General features: G+C 35.8%; 1 protein-coding gene across 1 annotated transcript in view; it reads right to left on the bottom strand.

The window, feature by feature from the left end:
* Positions 1 to 932: 932 nt before the first annotated feature.
* The window catches only part of LOC145984988 (fibrillin-2-like), a 327,365-nt gene continuing 304,118 nt past the window's right edge, over positions 933 to 24,179 (bottom strand). The window contains exons 48-53 of the mRNA XM_083118469.1: positions 20,708 to 20,905; positions 20,206 to 20,310; positions 11,944 to 12,081; positions 7,931 to 8,086; positions 7,122 to 7,259; positions 933 to 3,895 (exon numbers count right to left, since the gene is read on the bottom strand). Coding sequence (XP_082974595.1) covers positions 3,683 to 3,895; positions 7,122 to 7,259; positions 7,931 to 8,086; positions 11,944 to 12,081; positions 20,206 to 20,310; positions 20,708 to 20,905 — 948 coding nt within the window. The 3' untranslated portion in view covers positions 933 to 3,682. The remainder of the gene's footprint in view (positions 3,896 to 7,121; positions 7,260 to 7,930; positions 8,087 to 11,943; positions 12,082 to 20,205; positions 20,311 to 20,707; positions 20,906 to 24,179) is intronic.

The raw sequence follows: 24,179 nt of genomic DNA, 5'->3' as shown, positions 1-24,179 counted from the left end.
GTTTAAATTCAGGAAACTGACGTCCTGGTTTATTTAAAGGTACCAGGACATTAAGAGCATACCCTCGAAAGTACGCGGGTGGAGGTGGGCTACTTCGGGAAGTTTCCCCCCTTTAGATATGTATATGTGTTTCAAAAAGTATTATTTTATGCTCATTCAATATGTTCTGCACTACTGTCTGCTTCATGTTCTAAATACATATTATATCATGATTCATTCCATGAACTAGTGTATCTTGTATATCAATTAAATTCAGAAGGAAAAGCTTTGTAATGGAATGTAGTGAAAATATGATCCAATGAAATGTATGATAAAGTTATAAATGTATACATTCTAAAGGTCAATAAATTTATGTCGTAACTTTAAAAAAAATAAAAATAATAATAATAATAATAGTCAGAAAGCATATGGGCGGACCCTTGGCCAAAAGGCTCTGTGCACCTTCCCCTCCATCGATTCAACTCAGGCTGTAAGGAATCATGCTCCACTCCACCCCTTCCCTCCATGTGCGAATATGATGCTCAGGAGTCACGGGTCTGTGCAGGCTCTTTTGCCCATGGTTCCACTATAGGACAACACACGTTCACAATCTTGGCCATTTGTGGAAGTGATGTGACAAGCAGCATGCTCCAACCACCTTTACCCCCAGGTGTCCCAAGGTATCAATTTATTAGAGGCTAGGTGAACCTCTGGGGACATTGCTAGAAAAATTTCCACCTGATAGCACTCACTGTGAGAATTGAACCCAGGCCTCCCACATTGTAGTAAAGCACCCTACCGACTGGATCACTGGAACATATAGTCAGAAAAGTGAAGTAAAATAAGAAACGGACCTACTTTTGTTGAACATTTCTAATAAAACAAATATATTGTATATATTATATTGCTAAATCATATGTTTAGATTTTTGTACATTATTTAATGGTATTTATTGTTCATTTGGTGCTACATGACTGTTTTAGTCTTCACTATGGGATCTGTTCTTCACAGAAATAACAGAAAAGATAACTTTAGAACTTCAACTCACACATCTTAATTTTAATTACATAAAATATTGCTTAACAATGTACATAAAAGTTTTAAGTACGTTCATTTAAAAAATATTCAGCACCAATTTTCAGCTTTTATTTTTCTACTTCCTGGTATAAAATGATACATAAATCAATAATTCTTTCGTTAAGTGAACCACAAGAACCAAATATTAACAAGACTTAAAACATAATTTGTTAGATATTTTTTACGCAGTAATGTTTTGCACAACTGCACACTATATACACACATACAGAGTTCAGTAAAATTAATTAAAGGTAGGAAAAATGAAAATATGAACATCATTTATGATACTATTGACTGTATACCAATTATCCCTTACATGCGGTAATATGCATTTGCATATTGAAAAATTATTTTATTTCAAAACAAGAAAATCCTGGAAGTGTATGTTTTAACAGTACAAACAATACATGCATTGAGCTTAGTTTGATTATTGTGCACACAATCAAACCTTACTTTAATAAAGTAAATTAAACTATTTTGTTTGTTTCGACACATTTTTGTTCAGATTGTCATATTAGCATATTAATTTTTAAGTACCTGTTTAAAGTGAAGCATAAGGAAAAATAATAATTGTGATCACTTGAAGTTGCAGAATTATCATCCACTTTATCTTCTCTACTACCAGTTAAAGTTCATTAAACTTATTCTTTCACTACAGAATATCTTTACTATGACATTTCTATAAAATTAATAACTAACGTAATGTAAATTTTTGCACATACATTGGAAAAACAAAAGTGAAATGAGACATTCGCAGTGAAAAAAACATATGGAATACTGGGTAGATGATACTCAGTAATGGTTAGATTAGAGATAGTCAATGCAAGTAAATTTTGTGTATGTATTGGCTCAGAAATCTGGTTATTATATTTCCATGATTTAAATGTCCAGTAATATTGGTGCAATGTCTATATATTAATGATGGATTGGGTTTATCAGACCCACCATGGTGCAACTCAGATTTTTCTGAAGGTTAGGGTTCATATTTGGAATACTTATTAAAAATAATGTTTTTGTTATTTAGGATTGATTTTTAATGAAATACATGCTATTATTATTAAACAATGGAGAACTGAAATTTAGAATACACCAGTGACACCATGTTAGCCTGTTTAAACAACAATGTATGATTTTCTGACAAAATCAAAGCAACAATCAAAGAATCTTGATAGTTCACAGAGATACAGCTCATTTATTTGCAGTAGTAAATAAATTAAACCTATTTTAAACATTAGAACCAGATCTAAAAGACCCATTCATACAAGTTTAACCAAGGTGAATTACTTGTTACTTTCAAAATGAATACCAAATAATTCAAAATTCAGGTTTCTGCTACCTTAATTTCTCAGCTATCCTTGGATGAGTGTCAATGTTTATTTTGGATAAAATTCACTGGTAGAACATGCCATAAAAAGGAAAAGGAAAACTTACTTTTTTAACATAATAATTATTAAGTGTTACTTAAATTTCTTACCAATGTACAATTTATTATGGCTAGATTGCATGTTTCAAGTCACAAAAATCATGCCAGTTTTACAAGAATTTTATGATGAAATTTATTTCTGCATCAACAAAGGTGAAGACGATTATTTGAATCTAACATGAAAGAAGCTACAAACTAAATATATGTTGCACTTCAAATACAAAGTTTGACTGTCTCATTGCATTGCATTGCATTGTAGTGGAGTACTGCCACATATTGTTGTACAATTTGTGTCAGAACAAAACTAATGTTTTCTTTCTTTCCCCAAAGAACATCAATATTTTTTTTTGTTTTCTGAGAACGTATTTGTGAATAATGATTTAAGGGTATTCAACAAAGAGGCACAAATACATGGCACAATATTTTTTCATTTGCTAATTGTGTATTTAACGCATGTCTTATTAATGCTTTACGAGTTACAAAATGTACAGAGTTAGTTACATGGCAGTGATTAACACATAATTTTTACAGTTTGAATACAATATATTATATCTTCAATTAATTTGTTTCTTAAATTATTCAGAGTTTTGCACATTAAATTGAAACTGTGATAAGGCCATTTTATTACTCTTTCAACTTCTCTCTCATCACTATTTTTATGAATGAATTCCTGTAAACAGTCTCCCTGGACTTATCACATTGTTAAGCGTTGTGCTCTGATTATATATAAAAAAAGGGTTTTCATTAAATGAATTTAAATATTAATTATCTATAATAATTAAAAAAGCAGCATATTGCACAGCCTTTAGGCAATAAACAAAATGAACACATTAAAACAACCTACACAAACAAGCTTTTAAAAATTAAATACATGGCATATTTATGTAATGTGGCAGTGTATCTTAGTAAAGAAAAAATAGTGCACTTACTATCATCATTCTGTATTTTTAAAAATCATTCTGTGCTTTTTATAGTTACCATCTGTTCATGGATCAGTAGCACATTCTGAGAAGCACTTTTAACAAAAGTCCTCTAAGTTTAGGCAATATTTTTCACTTCTCTCCAACATTGCAAAAATCACCTTTGATGTTAACTTGATAATGTTATTTTAGTCTTGCAAGAACTATGCTTCAACCTATCCACTTGTGCTAATAAACTCATTCTTGACGAAGAGTTGTTCACTTGAAGGCACACCATGTGAATTTACTGTGTTACCACGAGTCTCACTTGAAGCAAGAGTGGTTCCTCCCAAACATCATTCTCCACTGTTCTAAGCGAATGGCCTTCAATTTCCAAGTCGAACGTTCCCGGCTTCCTTAGTTTCCTCCTGAAGTGCAGGGCCCAAATTCCATTCTTCTTCACCATTTCAAATTGACCCCCATGATTTCCTTGAGTGATCACATACCGAATATTATTCTGTAAGAAAAATTTGAGAAAATTTCAACTTTAGCTGCTGGGACCCTTTTATGCCCCTACTGATGGGAAGTTTCCAAGCATGTGCTTTTCAAACATGCAGTGATGTGCAAAAAAATGTAGAACAACTATTTACTTAAGACAATTAGGATTTTCTTTGTAGAAAAAAAATGTGACGTGTTTGAAACCCCTTCTCACGAAGCACAGTTAGAACAAAATTTAATTTTACACAAAAAATTCCTCCCCAGTGAGCCTCTGTGACCAGCACAACGAACCAAAGTGAACACAAAGGTTGTAATATGTAGTGCAGGCATGCTAAGTTATGTTGGAAACTGTTTTGACTGTTCGCCCTAAAAAAGCATTAAACTGTTACACACAATATTAAAACTTGCAGGGCGTGTTCCAACAATTACTTTTAGTCATGCAGTACCCTAGATACTTGCATTTGAAATATCAAAAGTAGTTTTCCAAAATTTACATGAGAGAATTAGTCACATGGTGCTGTGATATAAAAGTCTGTGTCCTGGCTGGCATTTTAAGGTTAAATTGTTTCTATGTGCATGGCATTCCTGTTCATTTTTCACTTTCATTATGAAGTTAAATTTACAATACAATTTTGAAAAGTAAAAACACTGACTTAAAATTGTATATTTGTTCATCTGCTTTTCAGGTGAATAGTGGAAATGAGAATGGGTACTGATTAGGTTGAATGAAATGTCCAGGACTTGAAGCCAGAGTGTCAGATTAAGAGTGTAACACAGACAGGTAAAGTAGATATCAAATGTTTTGTGTGACCATCCTCAGTATATAGTCTGGGTGCCAAATGCCTAAAAGTGGCATAACCTCGTTTTCAGGTATGAGTAAAATGTTTTTGACTGATTTTGAAAGCTTACGTTATGTACATTCAGATCCGATTGATGCCACTCTGTCAACTTTGAGCAATTTGAGTAATTCAAGATGGCGTCCAATATGGTGGACTTTCCAGTTAATGACCTATATCTCAGTAACCAATGGTTAAACAGAATCTTTTTTTTTAGTCTTGATCCATATTAGATGAACTACGAAAAAGATTCTGTTTAGTTTTTCGCTAATGTCAGTAGTTTTACCATAATTTAAAAAATAATCCTTAAAATATGTAATTTTTCTAGCACCTTTTGAAGTTTTTGCCTTGTAACTTTTGAATAAATTAAATGGCAGGAAATTGTTTCAAATAAAAGTTATAGTCCAATTCATAACCTTTACAACAATATAAGATTTATGCATTTTAATGAAATATGCTATAAAATATATCCCAAAATGGAGAATAGTGTCAAAAGAGTGCATTTTTATCACAGGCCAGCGGCCAAGACCCGAATCATTGACTTTTTGATAAAAGCAAGAGACTTGGTAGGATTCATTGTTCTATCGTTAAAGATATTTTCAGTCGAGTAGCCAATCGATATCTGCACTCAACGGCTGCCATCTTCAAAATAATCTGCCATATTGGATATATTTTTATTTGATATATCTCGGCACAGTGTCCCCTATCAATGTCCGGTTTTCTCAGAAATGTTCCAAATAGTGTAAACTTTCATAATAAATCAATAGATCTATTTTTGAAAAATAAGAAATAGAAGTTTTGCAGAAAAACTACAAAAGATTTTATGTGAATAACTGCGAGTTGAAAGTCTTAATAATTATCAAACCAAACAACAAACAATGGCATTTTCTATTTTGTAAGATTATGAAGTGTTTGTTAGAAGTCTTTAGATGAACTGAACTGATTTTTTTTTAGATTTATACATTTACCTTAAATAATATTTTAAGATAAATACAATTTACAAACAAGTCAACATAATTTCTGAAAATAGAAGTCATTGAAATTTATACAGTATTAAATTGTTGTATTATTTGAAAAAAAGACACATCTTTATTGTAATTCATGAAACAAAACTAGCGAAAATTGTCTACCGAGTTTAGATATGAATCACTCTTTGGATCTTTTCCTTTTTTGATCAGGTCTTCTTATCCTTCACATTTAGATAAAGTACAGGGTGTCCTAATGAGACATCCCTGATTTTAAATTACAATTCTAAGGAAACTCTTCGACATAGAGCTTTGCTGGTTGTGGCAGTATGTCAAGCAATTCAATCTTTTTTAAAATTTAGTTCACTTCTACATGGGCTCCTTTCGTAACCTTCAAATGGTCTAGCTGATACTAGATCTCGACTCATGTGCACACTAGCATGTCAGGGGTGATGGAGTTGATGGGATTTTCAATTCTCCTGCAGAAATAAGAAGGTAACATACAGGTGAAGTGTAGACCATGTTTTGCATAACCCCAGAAGAAGAAATCCAGAGGGAGTTACGTCTGGAATCGCAGTAACCACCTGATTGGTCCATCATGCCCTGTCCATCGCTGTTGCAATGTTCTGTCCAGAAACTCGGAAACATCCAAATTCCAGTGCGGTGGTGCACCATCCTGTTGGAAGATCACATTTCTATCCCATCAAGTTTCATCTGATTTTCCTCTGCCAAACAAGTCACTTTCCTGGATGTGGCACAGGATGGTAATTTGAAAGCCCCACCAACTGTTTATACTGATTCCCTTACTCCAGCACCCATGCATACTGCACCAAGCAAGGAATTCCATTATCGTTTACCCTAAGATGCCAGCTCCTTAATACATTTTCTAAAGTTTTTGTTTTACGTCCACTTTATGCATAGATGGCTATCGGGACTGGGCCTACAGTTTAAAGTGGAATCTGAACCACTATGTGCCACCACCAGCACTCAAACCTGGAGCACTTAAGTTGCAAAATGGGTTTTTCCTGTCCTGTACACAATGCCAATTATTGTCGATTGTTCAAGGTATATCCTCTATGTGTTGATGGGGCAATAATAATTACGCACTACTAATAATCATGTTCACTTTTATGTAGAATTTGAAGTGGTATGGAAGGTGTATACATTTTCACATTTTCAAAATATAAGGGCCTTGCAGGCATTGTTCACACAGGCAGCAGCCTTGCTTCAGCTACACTTGATTCTGTTTAGCCAAAAAAGAAAATGTGTGATCTTGAATAAATTAATGAAAACACACATCACGGTAATTTGCATACTTCATTTTCTGAATATTGATGCAACTTTTTTTGGTCAGGTAATTTCTCAAATTAATGCTAAGTAGTTTTTGGAATATCCTACATGGAAAACACAATTATTTAATTAACCTCAGACTCTTATTACATACCCGTAAGTAACTGACTGCTGGCTGCAGCTTAATAATCCTCATCCGATGTTTTGTTTGAGACAAACTTATCTTCAGCATTATTTGTTCATCTTCCTGTTTGTGTTTCTTCAGTTTCCTGTGCAAGCTGCGTTTCTGGATCTGTTAAAGATAAGGAGAAAACAATTACATCAAAATTTTATCTTAATTTAATGTTCAAATACTCCATTGTCTAAATATTAAACTTGGGAGTATTATAATTACATGCTTTAGTATTACAATGTTAAATATTGCATTGTATAAATTGATGAAGTAGGGATAATTAATTATTATATAACATTCAGTACACTAATATTTGATGCTTAACCTCGGTGGAGTGAGAATGAAGCACAAGTACAGTGAGATGCATTGATTTTGATACCTTCCTCTTTCCATGGTTGAAAAGAGGCACTGAAGGGGACATGGCAGACGTTGCAACTATCCAGTTGGCCGCGACAGCTGAGCTACGCAGCATCCCAGAAGAGGCTTTCTCTACATGCTACCAGAACCTGCAGAAGTATTGACTGATGTGTGTCAATTCCAGAGAGGACTACTTTGAAGGTACTCAGGACAAATAATTGGTGAGTACAATATTTTCGTAGTTATTTTACCAGTCTCGATACACTCTGGACAAAGGTTGTACAAATATAAACCACTAAATACAAAAATAAAGTTTGTTAGAAAATTACTAGCATATGCGTCATACGACAACTGCGGGAGCAAATGATCTGTTAAGACAATCATATTATATGATAGAGAGAAATTGAGAGTTTTTAAAAAATAAGTTTTCAAACCTGATGAATATGATGCACTGCTGAGTAGTAATGTCCAGTGGGCTGCTGCTCCTTCAAAGTTGTGTTTATGATCTTTCCATCCCACCTCAATGTAAAAGGGGTTGGTTGGGGTAAGGTCTCATTCACAGATCTTTTACTGCGACTTCTTCCATTTACCTACCAAGACACAAGAAAATTCACAAGCTAGTAATTAAGGCAGAAATTTGGGATTTTATAAATGCATATGTTTTGGAAGGGTAAATCTTTCTTAATTGATTTTTCAATTAAAATATAGTGACAATATGCATGCATACCCCATACATCTGTGAATTAATTATTACACCCAGTGTTCACATCCCAGATAATATTCCACTAAAATAGGAATTCATTTCACAAAAGCTCAGCTGTTTGTAAATCACATTACAATCTATCTCTCTTCATCAAATTATGTACACGCTAGACACTCCTCTACAGTGGGACCATGTAAAGAATTTTAAAATATTATTCAATAGATGAAGATTAAATTTTTGCAGATTTATTTCTTGAGTAGCCCTATATAACTAAATTACAATGACAATAATGACTAAATCTTTCTAATACTTATCATTACACAATTAATTAAAGAGGTTTAGTATTAAAAAGGTACAAGTACAGTATAATTGTTATTCTAGATGAGTATATTTAATGCATTGAACCTGGTGCAATTATCTCTTACACTTTTTCTTTTATTAACACTAGTAGACCTGACAGACACAAGCTTTAGGGTAAGAACTGAAATATGTTGCCTTTCATGAAATTATATGCATGCAAATGAGAAGGAAATATGAAACGCTTACAAGACACTGAAAGAAAAAAAAATCCCTGAAAATCAACAACTACTGCTCCACCCGAAACCTAGACTTCACTGTTGCCATCCATACCAACAATCACAATATCACTTTCAGTGACTGCTTCCAGATAGCAATCATCCACCCATTAACCCAATCCACCAACACCTTAGTACAGAGAAGAGGGAGAGGGCTTAGATATCAGCCATTAGTGAAACCTCACCACCAGTGGCGGAGCGTGACCTTTCCAACAGTGTAAGCCTAGCATGACAAAGGCTATTTCCCGTTGTGCTTATTTTTGGGCTGACATGGTTAGATCCACACACATCAACCTCCCCCCCCCCAATTTTTTTCAGAACACTTCCCTGGAATTTTTCACTAAATTAAAAATTCTGGATATCTGATAAATAAGTCAGTGTTATTCCTATCACGATGAGTAACGTATCGATAAAAAATATGCAAAGTTAGATAAAATGAATAATAATAATAATAATAATAATAATAAACAAACGAAAACAGAAGGAAACAGAAAAGTGCTGAATACTTTTTACAACTGCATAACCAAGTATCATCTCCATACCATGAGTCGCAAAATCGGCGCACTTTATTTTTCGTTTCTGTTACTACTTTATTTTTCGTTTCTGCTAGAGAAAGAAGGGGTGGGCCTACCTATATCCACAAGTTTCTTCTTGGCTAAATCCTTGCTGAACAACGGCGTCTTCAACAAGTTCACCCCACCGCAAAATTACGCTCATTTTATTCCATAATGCACTTCACTATCACACAACAGCACAGGGACGGACGACAGTCCGCTTTTCAATAGATGGAATTCGCAAAAGCAATACCTCGAGACTTTAACAAACACACAACAAGAAGGGGGAAACAAAAAGAAACCAGATCCAAAATCGGTCACTGCTCAAAGCAGTGATCTTTCGGACTGTGAGGGGAATATCCCTTTCGGATATAAATAAATTCCCCTTTTGCCTTAAATTCCCTATATTTAGTAAAAAAAAATACAATATAAAATATAAAAGAAATGCTCACAAATTGTAGGGATATATCCAGAAATTTATATCAAAGGACATGTAAGTGCTTTCTTAGGATAGTGTAAAAGCAAATCTAGCACCTAAAGGATCATAAACAGACTTTTCGTACATTGTTCGAAGAGTGTTTGAATCACGGACTATGTAATTAATAATATTTGGTTCACATTTGACATGAAATTTGTAAAATTGGTTCAATCTTCAGTTTTCATTAACATTTATTTATTTATTTATTTCACTTTTTAGCTAAATTATTACCAGCTGAGTTCATAAATAAACGGAAAACAGAGATCTTAATATTTCTAATGTTTATGCTCTCCTACAAGCGAAAAACAGAAACAACAAGAATTTAGCACATCAATGTGTATCTAGTTTTCCCGTATCCGGCTCATTTCTAGGTTTCTCCTTTTTCCCCTTCCTGTTAGTTTTTTGCTTCAGAATTCCCTGTTCCTGGAAAAAAAAAAACTCCTTGAAGCACCATCGGCTCAAATTTCCTTTGCAGTCAACCATTCATACCCGACAACGCTGGAGCCCCTCCTCTTACAGGACCTGTGTCTCGCTGGCGCGTATTCAGTGAAGCCAACCCAAGCATAATGGTGCTAAATCTCGCACAAGTTTAAAAAGTCATTTGTAAGTTGGAGATATAAATAAAACAACAGGCCGCTTTTCGTTGTGGTTAAATTTTCTCAAACTTTTCACATAACGTCGAACCCATGCCGTTGGTTGAACCGTTCGAATTTATATTTGTTTTTGTTATAAATTAATATTTATAATATGAAAATCCCAGAAGAATTTAGTAGTATCTAGCATAATTTCGGAGTTTAAACGACACCATGGATGTCCAGAAGGGGAAAAGGGGAGGAGACACTTCCTGAAAAATGAATGCCCACCATTTTCACACATATAATTTCATTTCAGTCACATCAAATTGTTAATTATTGTAAGGGCGTTGCAGAAAAATGTTAACTTCAAATTCAATTTTGAGAAGGGAAATATACCTAGTTTACCCCAACCCCTGAAAAAAAATACTTTGCTTAATCCTCCCTGGTGGAAAGAAATACTGTGGACATCCATGAACAACACTTTTTCTAAACATGAGGTTTGCAACGCTGCTGTAAGCTTCTGTCCGTAGGTTTACACACCTAGGGTTTCGATGCGCTCTTCTCCCTATATTCCTTGCTCTTGCTCTTCTCCATCCAAATACGGTGGGCGACGGTAGCACTGCTCCTTCGCGGTCAGAAATTTGTAAGGCAACATTCAGACGGCTTACAACTTTCCCCAAGCAAAAGGCGGGAGTTCCTATGTGTCGCCTGGTGCTGAAGTGTTGCAATCTAACAAACAGGATCTCGAAGACTGGTATCGGGCCGAGATGAACTTTGAAGTTTTTATGAATTTTGCCATATAATTACATACATTTTACTAGAACTAATAAAGTGTAAGCCCGGCTTACATGGACGCTCCGCGCCTGCTCACCACATTCCTGCCCCTTTTAGCCAGCCTACTACTTTCAATTCTCAACAAGCCTGGCTAGAGAATCACATTTTTCTGTACCAGCTATAACTTTGATCTGGACCTGGCAAGTTTGCAGGTCGAACACTCATTTCCAACTTTTTTCCTATGACTGAATATGAATATGCTGCCTATGGCCGTTAAAATTTTAAGTTTTTCATTGTCTGATGATTTTTTTCTATTTCCTTCTCATTTGCTATTCAGTCCTTTGGTCTCTCCTTCCTTTCAGTCATTCACTTTATGTTTGTGTGTGTGTGTGTGTGTGTAAATATGTAAAAAATTGATATTTAATGCCATGTGAATCAATGTCCTGAAATTAACCAAAACAGTCCCATCACATACCTTCTTTTGGTTATCCTGAAGAAGAAGAGAAGCAGTCTAACGTAGTGAAGATCATTATACCTTTTAACCAATTATTTTAATGAAGGCATGTGTTGCAACTACAGTCTTGGCTAATTTTATATGTTGTGTTTTTAGTTTTAATATACACACAAAATGTACTTATATATGAGCATAACCATATATTTTATTCTTTGTCACGAAAATTAATCTAAGATTGAAATAAACAGATATGTAGATACGTAAGTATATATGTATGTATATTAATATCACCTTAGTAGCAGTTTCTGTTGTATCAATCATGCAGCATACATACCTTACATGTAAAGCATCCCTCTGTGGAAATTAGCCTGTCTTCCGGTATCTGATATGGATCAGAATCTATTGGGAATGTTGGGACGTTACCAATGTCTTCTCCATAGGCTGGTGGGTTGATGGTTGAGAGACAGTGACCCTAAAAATAATACATATTAACTGTAAGTTATTGAATCAATGCACAGTTGCATATTGCTACCAAACAAGAAAGTACATGAATATATATGCTTTTTGTTTATGAATAAGTAAAACTGCTGTATGGAGTGAATTTTTTTAGAACTGACCGAAATTTTGCTGAGGACAGGAACTGATGAAAGTTAAGCACAGTTGCCATGTTTCATTTTTAATATGTGAGCACCACATCAGTTGCTGGAAATATCTCTACCATGCTTGAATGAAATCCATCCTCTTGAAATATGCAAATGGCAGGAATGGAGTATGTTGTTTCCAGTTTATTTGCCACTGACAGTGACAGAATATATATTGCATCAAAGTTCATCTTACATATTCTCCTTATGTTAAAAGAAAGTGACCAAACATTTTACAGAATACATCGTGCAGTGCTGTTCTCGTACCACTGTTGCAACCTTTCCATGGGACCACTCTCTAGCATAAACTTATAAGCTGTACCCACTGTCTTTAACAGAATTTTCATGTTTTAGTTTTATAAAAATCACCCTCTAAGCTGGCTGGAACCTAAATCAATAACTCATGTTCATTGCCCTTTCAAACAATATAACAAACTATGGAGCCTGTATGCACATTTAAATTCACCTTGTTAAGGTGCATAACTACTTAAAATATCAATGAATTGCACAAACAGGATTCTAAAAATTACATATTTTTTTTTTGACATACACTCATGTCCATAAATTAAGGATGATGATACAGATACAGCTATATAACGTGTAGCAATTTGGTTCACATATTTGAGATAAAACTGGAAACAATACGAAAACACAAGAAACCAATAAATATGGTGGAAAGCAATTGGAAAATTGTAAAAAAAAATACAATAGAGAGCCTCATGGTCATTGTAACGTCTTCACACAAAGGCAAATTTGAATGCTGCACAGAAATGTTAATAGTGAATATCCCTGGCAGTTTCAGGATTCTTGAACAAGGGGTATGATAAGGAAAACAGCACCCCCCCCCCCCATCCTGTACTTATACAGAATGAAAATCGATTACACAGTTTCGCACCGTCTTTTATATACATATTACAATATATACCTTTACCAATTGACGTGACTAATGTACAATTTACTGCAAAAGTGAAACAAGTGCAAAAGCAAACCTATTTTTGAGTAAGTGCGTAGCCTATTTTTGTTCACATTGATTTTTAATAAATTTAAAATTTCCTGCTTTTCCGTTGATCCATTGATAATTTTGTACAATAAAATTTGTTCGTGAATTTCTCTTCTAGCAGAATGTATTATACTAATTTTTTTCTAGCAATTTTATATGTAGTATCTCTATGATTTTTTTATAAGTGTAATAATACAGTATAATTAACGTAAGAACTTTTTGGAATATACAGCACTAGTAAAAAGGATCCTATATTATACAGGCATATTTCTATATGCTTATAACAAAACTATTAAAATTTAATTATTAATATTTAATAAGTATATAATATAATTTATGCTTCTACCAGGTGTGCCGGTTAATAATTCTTAATTGATCCAAAAGAAAACAAGTGTATCTGGGGAGAAAGGTAACAAATGCTTTATTCAAAGTATGCACCATCGCTTGTTATAAATTGTGCCCATCTGTCCGTCAAATTGTGGATGCCCTTCCAAAAAAGTTGTTCACATTTTGAGGTGATCCAGTCAGCAAGCCATTGTTTGACATCTTCGTAATTGTTGAAGTGTTGCTGGGAAAGTGAGTGAGACAGCGATGAAACAAGTGGTAGTCCAAAGGGGCTAAGTCTGGTGAGTATGGCGAGTGGGGCAAGAATTCCCAGCCAAGTGCAGAAATGGTGTCTCTGACACCTTTCGCTGTGTGTGATGAGGCGTTGTCGTACTGCAAAATCACTTTTCCTTGTCTTGTCACCCAATCTGGATCTTTCCCATGGCATGAAGACGATCAGATATGGTTTGGCGACCAACATTTAACTTCTCTGCCAGCTGTTGTTGTGTTTGCGTATCGTCATCGTCCAACAGTGCTTGCAATTCGGCGTCTTGGAATTTTTTTGGCTGGCCCGGGCGATCCTTTGTCTTTAAAGTCAAAATCACCACTTTTGAATCGTCGAAACCAACGCACACACACGTCTTGCAATAGGACATTGTCACCGTACGTTTCCACAAGGATACAACGGCTATCACTCGCGTTTTTCTTTTGATTGAACAAGAAAAGCAGGACGTGCCGCACATGCTCCTTTTTTGGTTTGAAGGTCAACATGTTTCCCACACAAACCCAATATAACGATCACTCGCACTCGGTTGCACATCCACGGCATTTTGACAAGTACTGTCCTGGCAACACACTGAAGTAACTGTTGACACAGTGCACCAACACTTGCTTCCAGAGCCATCCAGCGACGAAATTAAGAATTATTAACCAGCACACCTGGTATATTGTTAATGTATTTTGTATTTGTTATAATAAAACCTAGTTCATGATAGGAGGTATTACATACAATATTTTTTCAATATGTGTTCCGAGAGACGAAAGTTAACTTATGACCGATCATTGATTTCTGTCCTCCTTTCCAAAATATAACTATCCACCTAGAAGCCACAAAGAAGAAATCGGGAACTTCAGAGTTCCGAACAGTATAATTACATGTCTAATCTTAATATTTGATTTTCTTTCGGGGACGATAAAATATAATTGTTTCTTGCATTTAGAATCATTAAGATGACAGGAAGTATGAGGAATGGGTGAAACTATAGAATTAAGTATGACTACTTCACTCAAATACCCACCCAAAACGTATGATTTGGTTAACTTTTTTTCTCAGGGGCGAAATATTACGTGTTCTCGTTGTCTCTCAATAACTTAACTTCACGGATGAATGGTTGGTCAACTCACATTTCATTCTGTTGTTGTTAGCAGTACCTAATACTATACGTAGTTTTACCAAGAAATTTCCAATTCTTGCAGCAATATTTTATTGTGATCAAAAGAAAAAGCCAGGAGAGAAGCAAAGACAAAAACAACACTAAACCTGACATAACTAATGTTATTCAAAATTCAAGTGTCAATATCTCTAGTTTCGAAACTCGAATCGCAAAACTTTTTTCACTATGATACTGTTCGGGAAAGTGTACAAAAATGATATGTTAGAAGTAGGCCGTTTTTCAGTGATTTCAATAACTCACCTGATTTCGAACATTTCAGAAAATTATTCATGAAAGTAGACTGACGCAATGTAGCCTTTTCCCGTTCTCTCTGCCTTTCCTATTTTCTGCCCCTGACAGTTTTTTCTTTGCTGTACTCATTTTCATTGGATGCGAAAACAAAATATCTGTTAACAGGGACGGCACTACAGGGGGGCTGAGGCCCCCCCCAAAAAAACCGCACCCCCCCCCCCCCCTGTAGCTTCCCAAGATTTTTTTGTATGGTAGATGTATTTTGACCGAAAACTTAAAAAGTTTAAGTTTACATTTTCCATTAATAAAATTCCATTGAGGCAAGTACAATGTTCAAGTACATTTTCTAGTTTGGTTAGATCGCGAAGTTACTTTTAATACGATGTGTTCTAAAATCAAGGGGAGGGGGATAGATGCAGATATGCCTGGATAGCAGTGGCTACCATTTTATACTACGTAATGGGCCAATCATGGGTGACAGCCAAACATGCTATGAAATCTGTTACCTGCCACATAGGTAGACGACGTATTCAGTGGATGTGAGATCGTTCTTAATTGTTGGCATATGCAGCTAAACGTGTACATTATTAGGCTCCATAAATCGTATTACTATATTTCTGAATAAATCTAACAGATGTGTAAAATGCATTTTTTTAAAGTAGGACAACGTTCAACCAAAGGCGTACGCAGACCCTCTGATTAGGGGGGGCAAAAGCCTTGATGAAAGTTCAGTTGGGAAAGAAAAACCTCATTTTATCTCACTGTTTAATTTCATTGCATTGTTGGGTGTATGTATGTGTATATATATACATATAATGCAGCAACATAGAGGCATCACAACGAATCTATAAATTGTCTCTGAAATGTGCCTCGCTCCTTTTCCTCCATGCATTTAAGACAAAACTGTTTTAGCAGCAAGAGTCTGAAGTACTTAGTAGTTATAACTTCTCTGTCTGGTAATTTGCAATGCATTACAGAAAACAATAAAATTGCGAGCAAAGAGAGCAAAAAATTTTTTATATCCAAATTTTTGCAAACTGAGAACAATATTGATTTAATATGGCACAAAAAATTTCAGGGGCGCCATTTTTCTCATTTAGATCATTCGGCACCCATGGCCAACTCCCACCACTCCCTAGCTACGGCTCTGAACTTGACAAGACTGTAAGAAAAGAAGACATTGCGACCGAAGTGAGAAAGAACATTTTACGAATTATATTTTTATTGTATAAACTTAGATATCGAGGAGGGCAATTGCTCCTTTGTGCCCCCTGCAGGTGCTCTTGGCCATCTGGAAGAAGTTATGTAAGAAAGACGTGAAAACTAATTCCATCTTCAGTATCCTTTTGTCCTATTACTCTTAGATTCTGCTAGTCTTGCATTCTTTTACCTCAATGTTTGCCATTTCTGTTCAAGGTTTGGGAGGGGCAATGGGGGCAATGTCCATTGCCGACATTCCCCCCCCTGGTGGTTGCACCACTGCACCCCTTCCCCCATAGTTGCTTTGAACTTTAATCACTTGAAAATGCTTCATTTTCTTGAAGGGTGTAATGTCGTTTAATACCAGCGATAAGCTTTCTCTGCACTAAATTTCTAGGTGAAAGTATAATAATGTAGGGTTATGGACGTCTGGAAGGGGGAGGGGGCAAGGATGGTCACACCACCCCTTAGAAATCGAATGTCACCCTAAAAGTATATATGAGGTGTGGCTAGAAAAAAAAAACGGATTGATGTTGCTGTTGACAAACGACAAGTGCGTCATGGTCAAGCGGTGAATGAGTGTATAACGTGATATCCTGCCTATTGACTGTGTGATTTTCCAGTGTGCGCGGTGCTCAGTTCCGCTGTAGCTTGTGGACAAAGTGAACCGTACATCTTTGCTCCGTCGGAAAAATGTTAAGTGTGAAAGTGGAACAGCATATCAATTTGAAGTTTCTTATGAAACTCTGAAAATCCACCACAGAAACTTATGGTTTGTTGAAGGAAGTATATGGAGATGAGTGTTTATCATGCACGCAAGTGTTTGAGTGGTTTCAAAGGTTTAAAGAGGGACAAGAAGTAATCGTGAATGACTCGCATCCTGGATGGCCTTTCACGTCAAAAACGAAATCAAATATTGCAAATGTCGGTGAATTGATTTGTAAAGATCGTCCTTGAGTATTCGAGCTATTGCAAAATAAGCAACATTATTAAATTATGGTGCTGACGACCCTTCGTGAGCGAGTAAGAAGATGACGACCTGATTTGTGGAAAAGCAAGTCATGGATTCATCATCAGAGCAATGCTTCTGTCCACACGGCATTGTCAGTTAAGGCTTTTTTGGCCAAGCATGGGATCCCAGTGTTAGAACATCCACCCTATTCGCCAGATATCACTCCGTGTGACTTTTTTTTATTCCCAAAGGTCAAATCAGCACTGAAAGGAACCAGATATACGACCGTAGAATCTGTGAAAACAAAAGCAACGGAGGTCATGAACATGCTTTCAGAAAATGATTTTCAGCACTGCTTCCAGAAATGGAAGATTCGTATGGAGCGGTGTATCAATAGTGCAGGGGAGTACTTTGAAGGGGATAATGTTCGTATTGTACAATCTAACCAATAAAAGATTTTGTAGCAACAGTCCGGTTTTTTTCTAGCCACACCTCGTATTTTACATGTATAATTTGATTTCAGTCATAGTAATTTATATTAATGCAATAATTTCACATTCAAGTGGTGTTTTTTGAAGGGGCAACACATATTTTCCTCCGTGGAACAAATCTGGAAACGTGCATGATTAGGGGGGCAATTGTCCCCCCCTTGCCCCCCCCTCTGTGCGCACGCCTATGCGTTCAACATCTAAAGAGCAGTCAATGTTCTTTTCTGTTTTGTTAGTTTCTCATTCGAGTACCAACAATGGTATGAGTGTTATCGATGTTCTCTCATTGTTTTCATTGTTATATCTATCCACATCGTTGCAAATATTCAAGAGGGAGAAATAGGACATTAAGAAATTAAAGAGTACACAAAGTAACTAACTTAATTCTTAAATGTTAAGAATTGGAAATATTAAAATTGGACCTCCCCGCCCTGCTTATCTAGCAGCAATACTGCTGCCTTAAAATTAAAGGGTCCCGGGTTCGATCTCTGGTGGAGGCACATATCATTAAGTGGCTCGGATTCCACTATAAGCTGTAGGTCTCATCCCAATTAGCTTCTGTGCCCTTAGTCCTTGAGTCTTTCCACAATATAGTTGATCTTAATACAAATACAATCAAATAAATATTTTTGCATATGATGGAAAAATCAGCAAACTTGGGCAATTTTATTCTTCGCCGGCCTAGGCCTACATGCTAATTACTTATCATTTGTGATGATAGAAAGAAAATCTGCAGTACCATCAAAGTGGCCAAATTTGATTCCATCCAGAAGAATCAATCCTTTAAGCACATCTCGTAAAACTATTGATCCAATTCTGATCATTATTCAGAGCACAATATATTCTGAAATAAAATTATAATCTTCAGCACTCACTTCTCTAACCAAAATGCCCAGTGCAAGAGTTGCAACTACATATATTCCTTGATTTTATGACAATATATTTGTCTCGTAGTGGAGGTGGATTTGTAGTGAAAATATTTTTCTTCTTTAAGAGTGGACACGTCCTAATTTCTCACATTTTCCCCCTTTTCTCACATATCTCCCCATTTTTAGCCCTAAGGTCTGATTTCCAGTCGTTGAACAAGAAAAGTAAGATATTTCATCATGGAAGAGGAGGAAAAGGTATCATTAATACAGTTTTTTCAAGGGTGTTTTCGCTTATTTGAAGCCTACTTTATTAAGTTAGTGCCACTTTTCTGAAGCATGTAAAGGTACAATCTTTATGCGCTCCCTACTGTTGTGATTTGGGCAGCTTAAAATCATGGCACACTATGAGGTAGAATGGAAGCCAAAATAAAGACCTTCAGCAGTTGCTTGCAATGCTTGAAACATTCAAAATTTTGTTTTACAGACTTTATAAGCTTTGTGTTATTGAAATGTTCATATCCCCATCAACGATTGCTTGCGACAAACCTTCAAAATCTAATTGGTGATGAGAGGTTGAGTGCTCTATCTGTTCTGTCCTTTGAAGAGCTTACAAAATCTTTGGATTTAAAAAAGGTTGTGGCTGCTCATAAAAACTGACTTATCTGCCTGTTAAGACCGTACTCTTCTAATGCATGTGATTCACTCACTACCAGACCACAACTGAGTATCCGAAGGGAAGCAATACTACGAACTATTTAAAAGAAACTGTTTATCATGCTGCTTATTGTTGCGGATTATTAAAATGTTCAAAAACATCCAGTAGCCCTTCCAAACAGCCACCTGCCATGTTCTGAAGCAGTGAACGGAAAAAGAAACACCTACAATTGAATTCGTAAAAGTAACAATGGAGCTTATAAGGGATTGTTGACGTTAGAGGACAGGTTCCGCGCAATTGTTGACAGTTGATTGAAGCAGCAAACAAAAGAAACAATGTTTTGGCATTTTTTCCTCTTACATATCTCCAAAGTGTTTCAGTCGGAACTTTGCAACGTGGAAGTTGCAGCAACAAATATGCGGAACAACAAGAACAAGTTTTCCCCAAAGGATGCATTCAGTAAACAAAAACTGGCTACTTTCTGCCTTCATGTCGCCCCGTCGTCTGTGAAACAACAGGGGGTACGGCTGTACCATCGTACCCCTGCTGGAGCCGCCGGTGGTGAATATGGTGGTAGCTCGGCTTCCTTGGTTGGCAGATTCAGTCTTGCTCCAGGATTCTGGGTTCGCATCCCATCCAAAGACCTTTCATTCCTTCCATGTAGTAACCATTCCAATTAACCATAATAAATATAAAAATATTAAATAAACAAAATGCAAATATGCAAACCTAAACTATTCTATTACTGAATACTAATGAAAACATTAAAACCAAACACTTACCTGACCAATCCGTTGATATCCCGTTGGACAGCCACAGGCAAAACCACTATTCCCCAATGGAGTGCACCCAAAGGCACATGGGCTACCAGTACAACCAGAACTAACCTGAGAAAGAGAACACAACCCTTCAATATAAATGCATACCTATGTTTTTAAAATTATTTTAGTAACTGATCAAATATAACAAAACAAATATATTCACCTCCAGTGATATTTTTTTTCTGCAAAAAAGGGTCCCAGTTCAATTCATAAGTCAAGTTGCTATGTTAACTCAAGTGATACTTGTGCAAAGTTAATAGTTTTAAAAACACACAGTTATTCACTTTTGTTATACTATATTAAAAATGCTCTGTTAATGTGATGAGGTTATTTTTATTGCTATATAAAAAAACAAACCATTTTTTTCTTTTGTATCATTTGTAAGTATAATGGATAAATTACTGCTGTAGGACACCAAAGAATCTAGCAAATGATTAAATTCAGAACTGTCACTAACACCTACCTGTACACATACTACCAAAGCTGAATCAAACTGGTAGCCATCAGGGCAACCACATCGGTAACTTCCTATTGTGTTGAAGCAATTTCCACCTGAACCGCATGGGTGCTGTGCACATTCATTGTCATCCACGCACTGGTTGTAGTAGAAGTGCTGCAGGAAACCATCTGGGCATGCACACCGGAATCCTCCCAGCAAATTCTTAAGAAAGACAAATAAATCAGTGCATATCTCATGGTATAATTATTGCTTTCTTCCTACTGTATTGAATGTACAGTTTTTGAAAATTCATGATCATCTTTACTTTTTACCACTTCTATCAGCAGCTTGAAAGGTTCACGATCTTACCTCTGTAAGTTCTGGTTTGAGCCATGTGCAGGGCATGGTGTTTCATTGGGTTTTTTCTTTCATCTACAGGGTGGCGCATATTCTATCTGCCAACTTGAAATGACAACGGAAAGATGGTGAGTGCTTGTAGTAACTTTATATCATGAAATAAAAATATACATGTAGGCATTTAATACAGTGTGTAATATGGACAATACAGACATCAATGCACTTTAGAAATGACATCCTCCTGCTTGCATGCACTGTTCGAGGTGATGCGGGAAGGCTTTCATGACATGCGTCCCAACATGTCCTGTGGAATATGGCATATTTCAGGGCGACTGTGTGTCTCTCGAACAGGTGCATTATAATCTTCATTGTTCAGTGCCCGGTGCCTGTTGGAGAAGGCTTCCACCACCGCAATCTGCATCTGCACCAGCCAATGCTCCATGCTAAACTAATTGCCCAACTCTCAACAGATGTAGGTACGCTACACATGCATATGTGCATTCTGGCAGGGTTGCCAACTCAAATTGGTAGATATAATATGCACCACTCTGTATTTTGCATAACCTGGTTCATTTTACATTGATCATTAATGATAATGTTCATATTAGTATTGTATAGGGTGACCGTAATATTTTGACCCTAAAATGGGACATCTTAAGACCCCCCTTCACTTTTAAACAATTGGTTAGACCTAATTATAAAAGTATTGTTATTAACGTGTTATTATTATTTATTAAAATATGGCTCAAAAAAATGATACATCATAAACAATGAATGGAATATGATGTCCTGTTGTCAAAAGGTGTTAATTATTATAATCTCGGTATGACTTACATAGTGTTCTGGACTTTCCTAATCAACCTTTGATGTTAGTCCTATGCTGTAGTTGAGGAGTGCTAGAAGTATTTATCAGAAGAACCAGTCTTCTTGAGAACAACTTTTTTTTGGACCAACCGTTTATAAAACTCCATACATATCTGATACACAATGCGAGATTTGTCTTTTGAGTTTGTGTCAAGATGCAGGAATGTAAATTCTAAATAGTCTCTTTCTCTCTTTCTGGCTCTACAGCCCTTGGTGGGCCTTGGCCTCCTCCACAATCAGCCTCCATTCCAATCTATCATCAATTCTTCTCCTCCATCCTTTAATCTTCATTGTCCGCAAGTTTGCAGCTACGTCATCTATCCATCGAAGTCGTGGTCTGCCCTTTCTTCTTGCGTGGTGAAGCTTTTCTTTCAACATTCTTCTTGGCATCCTATCGTCCATCATTCTCTCCACATGCCCCAACCACTTTATTCTCTGGGCTTTGACAAATCTCACTATATCTTGGCCTTTTATTAAATCATCTAGCTCTGCATTATATCTTATTCTCCAGTCGTCATCTTCCCTCACAGGTCCATATATCTTTCTTAATATTCTTCTCTCAAATATTCTGAGGGCATTTTCATCTGACAGTTTCAAAGTCCAATTATCTGATCCATAAGTGACAACTGGTCGTACCAGTGTCTTATAAATTTTAAGCTTTGTATTTCTTGCGATCAGTCTATTTCTAAACAACTGCATATTTGCAAAATATGCACGATTTCCTGCCTGTATTCTTTCCTTTATTACTTTACTCATATCATTATCACTATATACCATTGTCCCCAGATATTTAAAACAAGGAACTCCCTCAAACTTATTATCTCCAATTGTCAGATCTTGAGGTGCTCTTCTGATCTCAGAGTTAGACATTCTCATATACTTTGTCTTTTTTTCATTTACATTGAGCCCTATTTTTATTGCTTCTCTTTCCATTTGCTCATAGATTTGCTTAAGTGTTGTTATTGTTCTAGAAATGATTGTAACATCATCTGCATATGCACATATTTGACTGGATTTTCCAAATATGGTTCCCTTTTGATCAACTACATTCATTACTTTGTGCAATGCTAGATTAAATAATACTGCCAAAAGACCATCCCCTTGTTTCACTCCTGTATTGAATTTAAACTCTTCACTCAGTTTACTACAAACTTTCACTCGTGCCTTAGTACCACTCATAGTCATTCTTATTAGTCTTATTATTTTGATGGGAATATTATACTCTTCAAGTACCTTAAACAGTTCATTTCGATTAAAACTGTCAAAAGCCTGCCTGAAGTCAACAAATAAAAAATGCAAATCCACATCATGTTCATAAAACTTTTCCATCATCTGTCTAATTATAAAAATCTGATCAGTAGTGCTTCTGCCAGGGCGAAATCCACATTGGTACTCTCCCAGTATATCTTCTGTGTAACATTTTATTCTCTCACTGATCAATCCTGACAAGATCTTATAGACCACACTAAGAAGTGTGATGCCTCTGTAATTTCCGCATATCAATTTATCACCTTTCTTATAAATTGGGCATATTATTCCAGATTTCCATTTATGTGGCATTGTTTCATTTTCCCATATCATTACAATCAATCTATGTATTGCTGCCAACAATGCGTTACCACCAAGTTTGATAAGTTCAATTATCACCTCATCCTCGCCTGGAACTCTATTATTACTCATTTTCTTCATTACAAATTCAACTTCTTCAATACTAGGTACTTGTACCTCATGACCATCCCTATTTTGTATATTCCTATTATACTGCTCTTCTTCTTCTTGGTCTTCCACTTTATTCAAAATCTCTTTAAAGTGCTCTGCCCATCTATTGAGTATCTGATTCTCTTCTACAATTACTTTCCCATTCTTATCCTTACATACTTCTATTCTTGGCTCAAATCCTATTCTCATTCTATTTATAGCTCTATAGAATTTTCTTATTTCACTTTGCTGATTTAGTTCTTCTATTTCTTGCATCTTCTTTTTATACATCATTTTCTTCTTTTCCTTGCATACCCTATGTGCTTTCCTTCTTAGTTCTTTATACCTCTCAGTATTACTTCGAGTTTCCCTCTGTAGCATTCTCTCTCTAGCTTTATTCTTCTCATCTATAACCTGTATGCACTCTTCATCAAACCACTCATTCCTTTTAGTTTTCTCTTCTCCAAAAGTTTCTTGTGCTGCCTCCTTTATCACTCCTTCTATTATTTCCCATTCTTCCTCAACCACTCGAAGTCTGTTATTCTCTTTCTCCTTCAGTTTACTCTGTACCTTACTT

This window comes from Lepisma saccharinum, chromosome 3, assembly GCF_977018435.1.
Source record: "Lepisma saccharinum chromosome 3, izLepSacc3.1, whole genome shotgun sequence".
Lineage (NCBI taxonomy): Eukaryota > Metazoa > Arthropoda > Insecta > Zygentoma > Lepismatidae > Lepisma > Lepisma saccharinum.
Note: the sequence above shows the minus strand (reverse complement) of the source record. Positions and strands in the feature narration are given on the sequence as shown.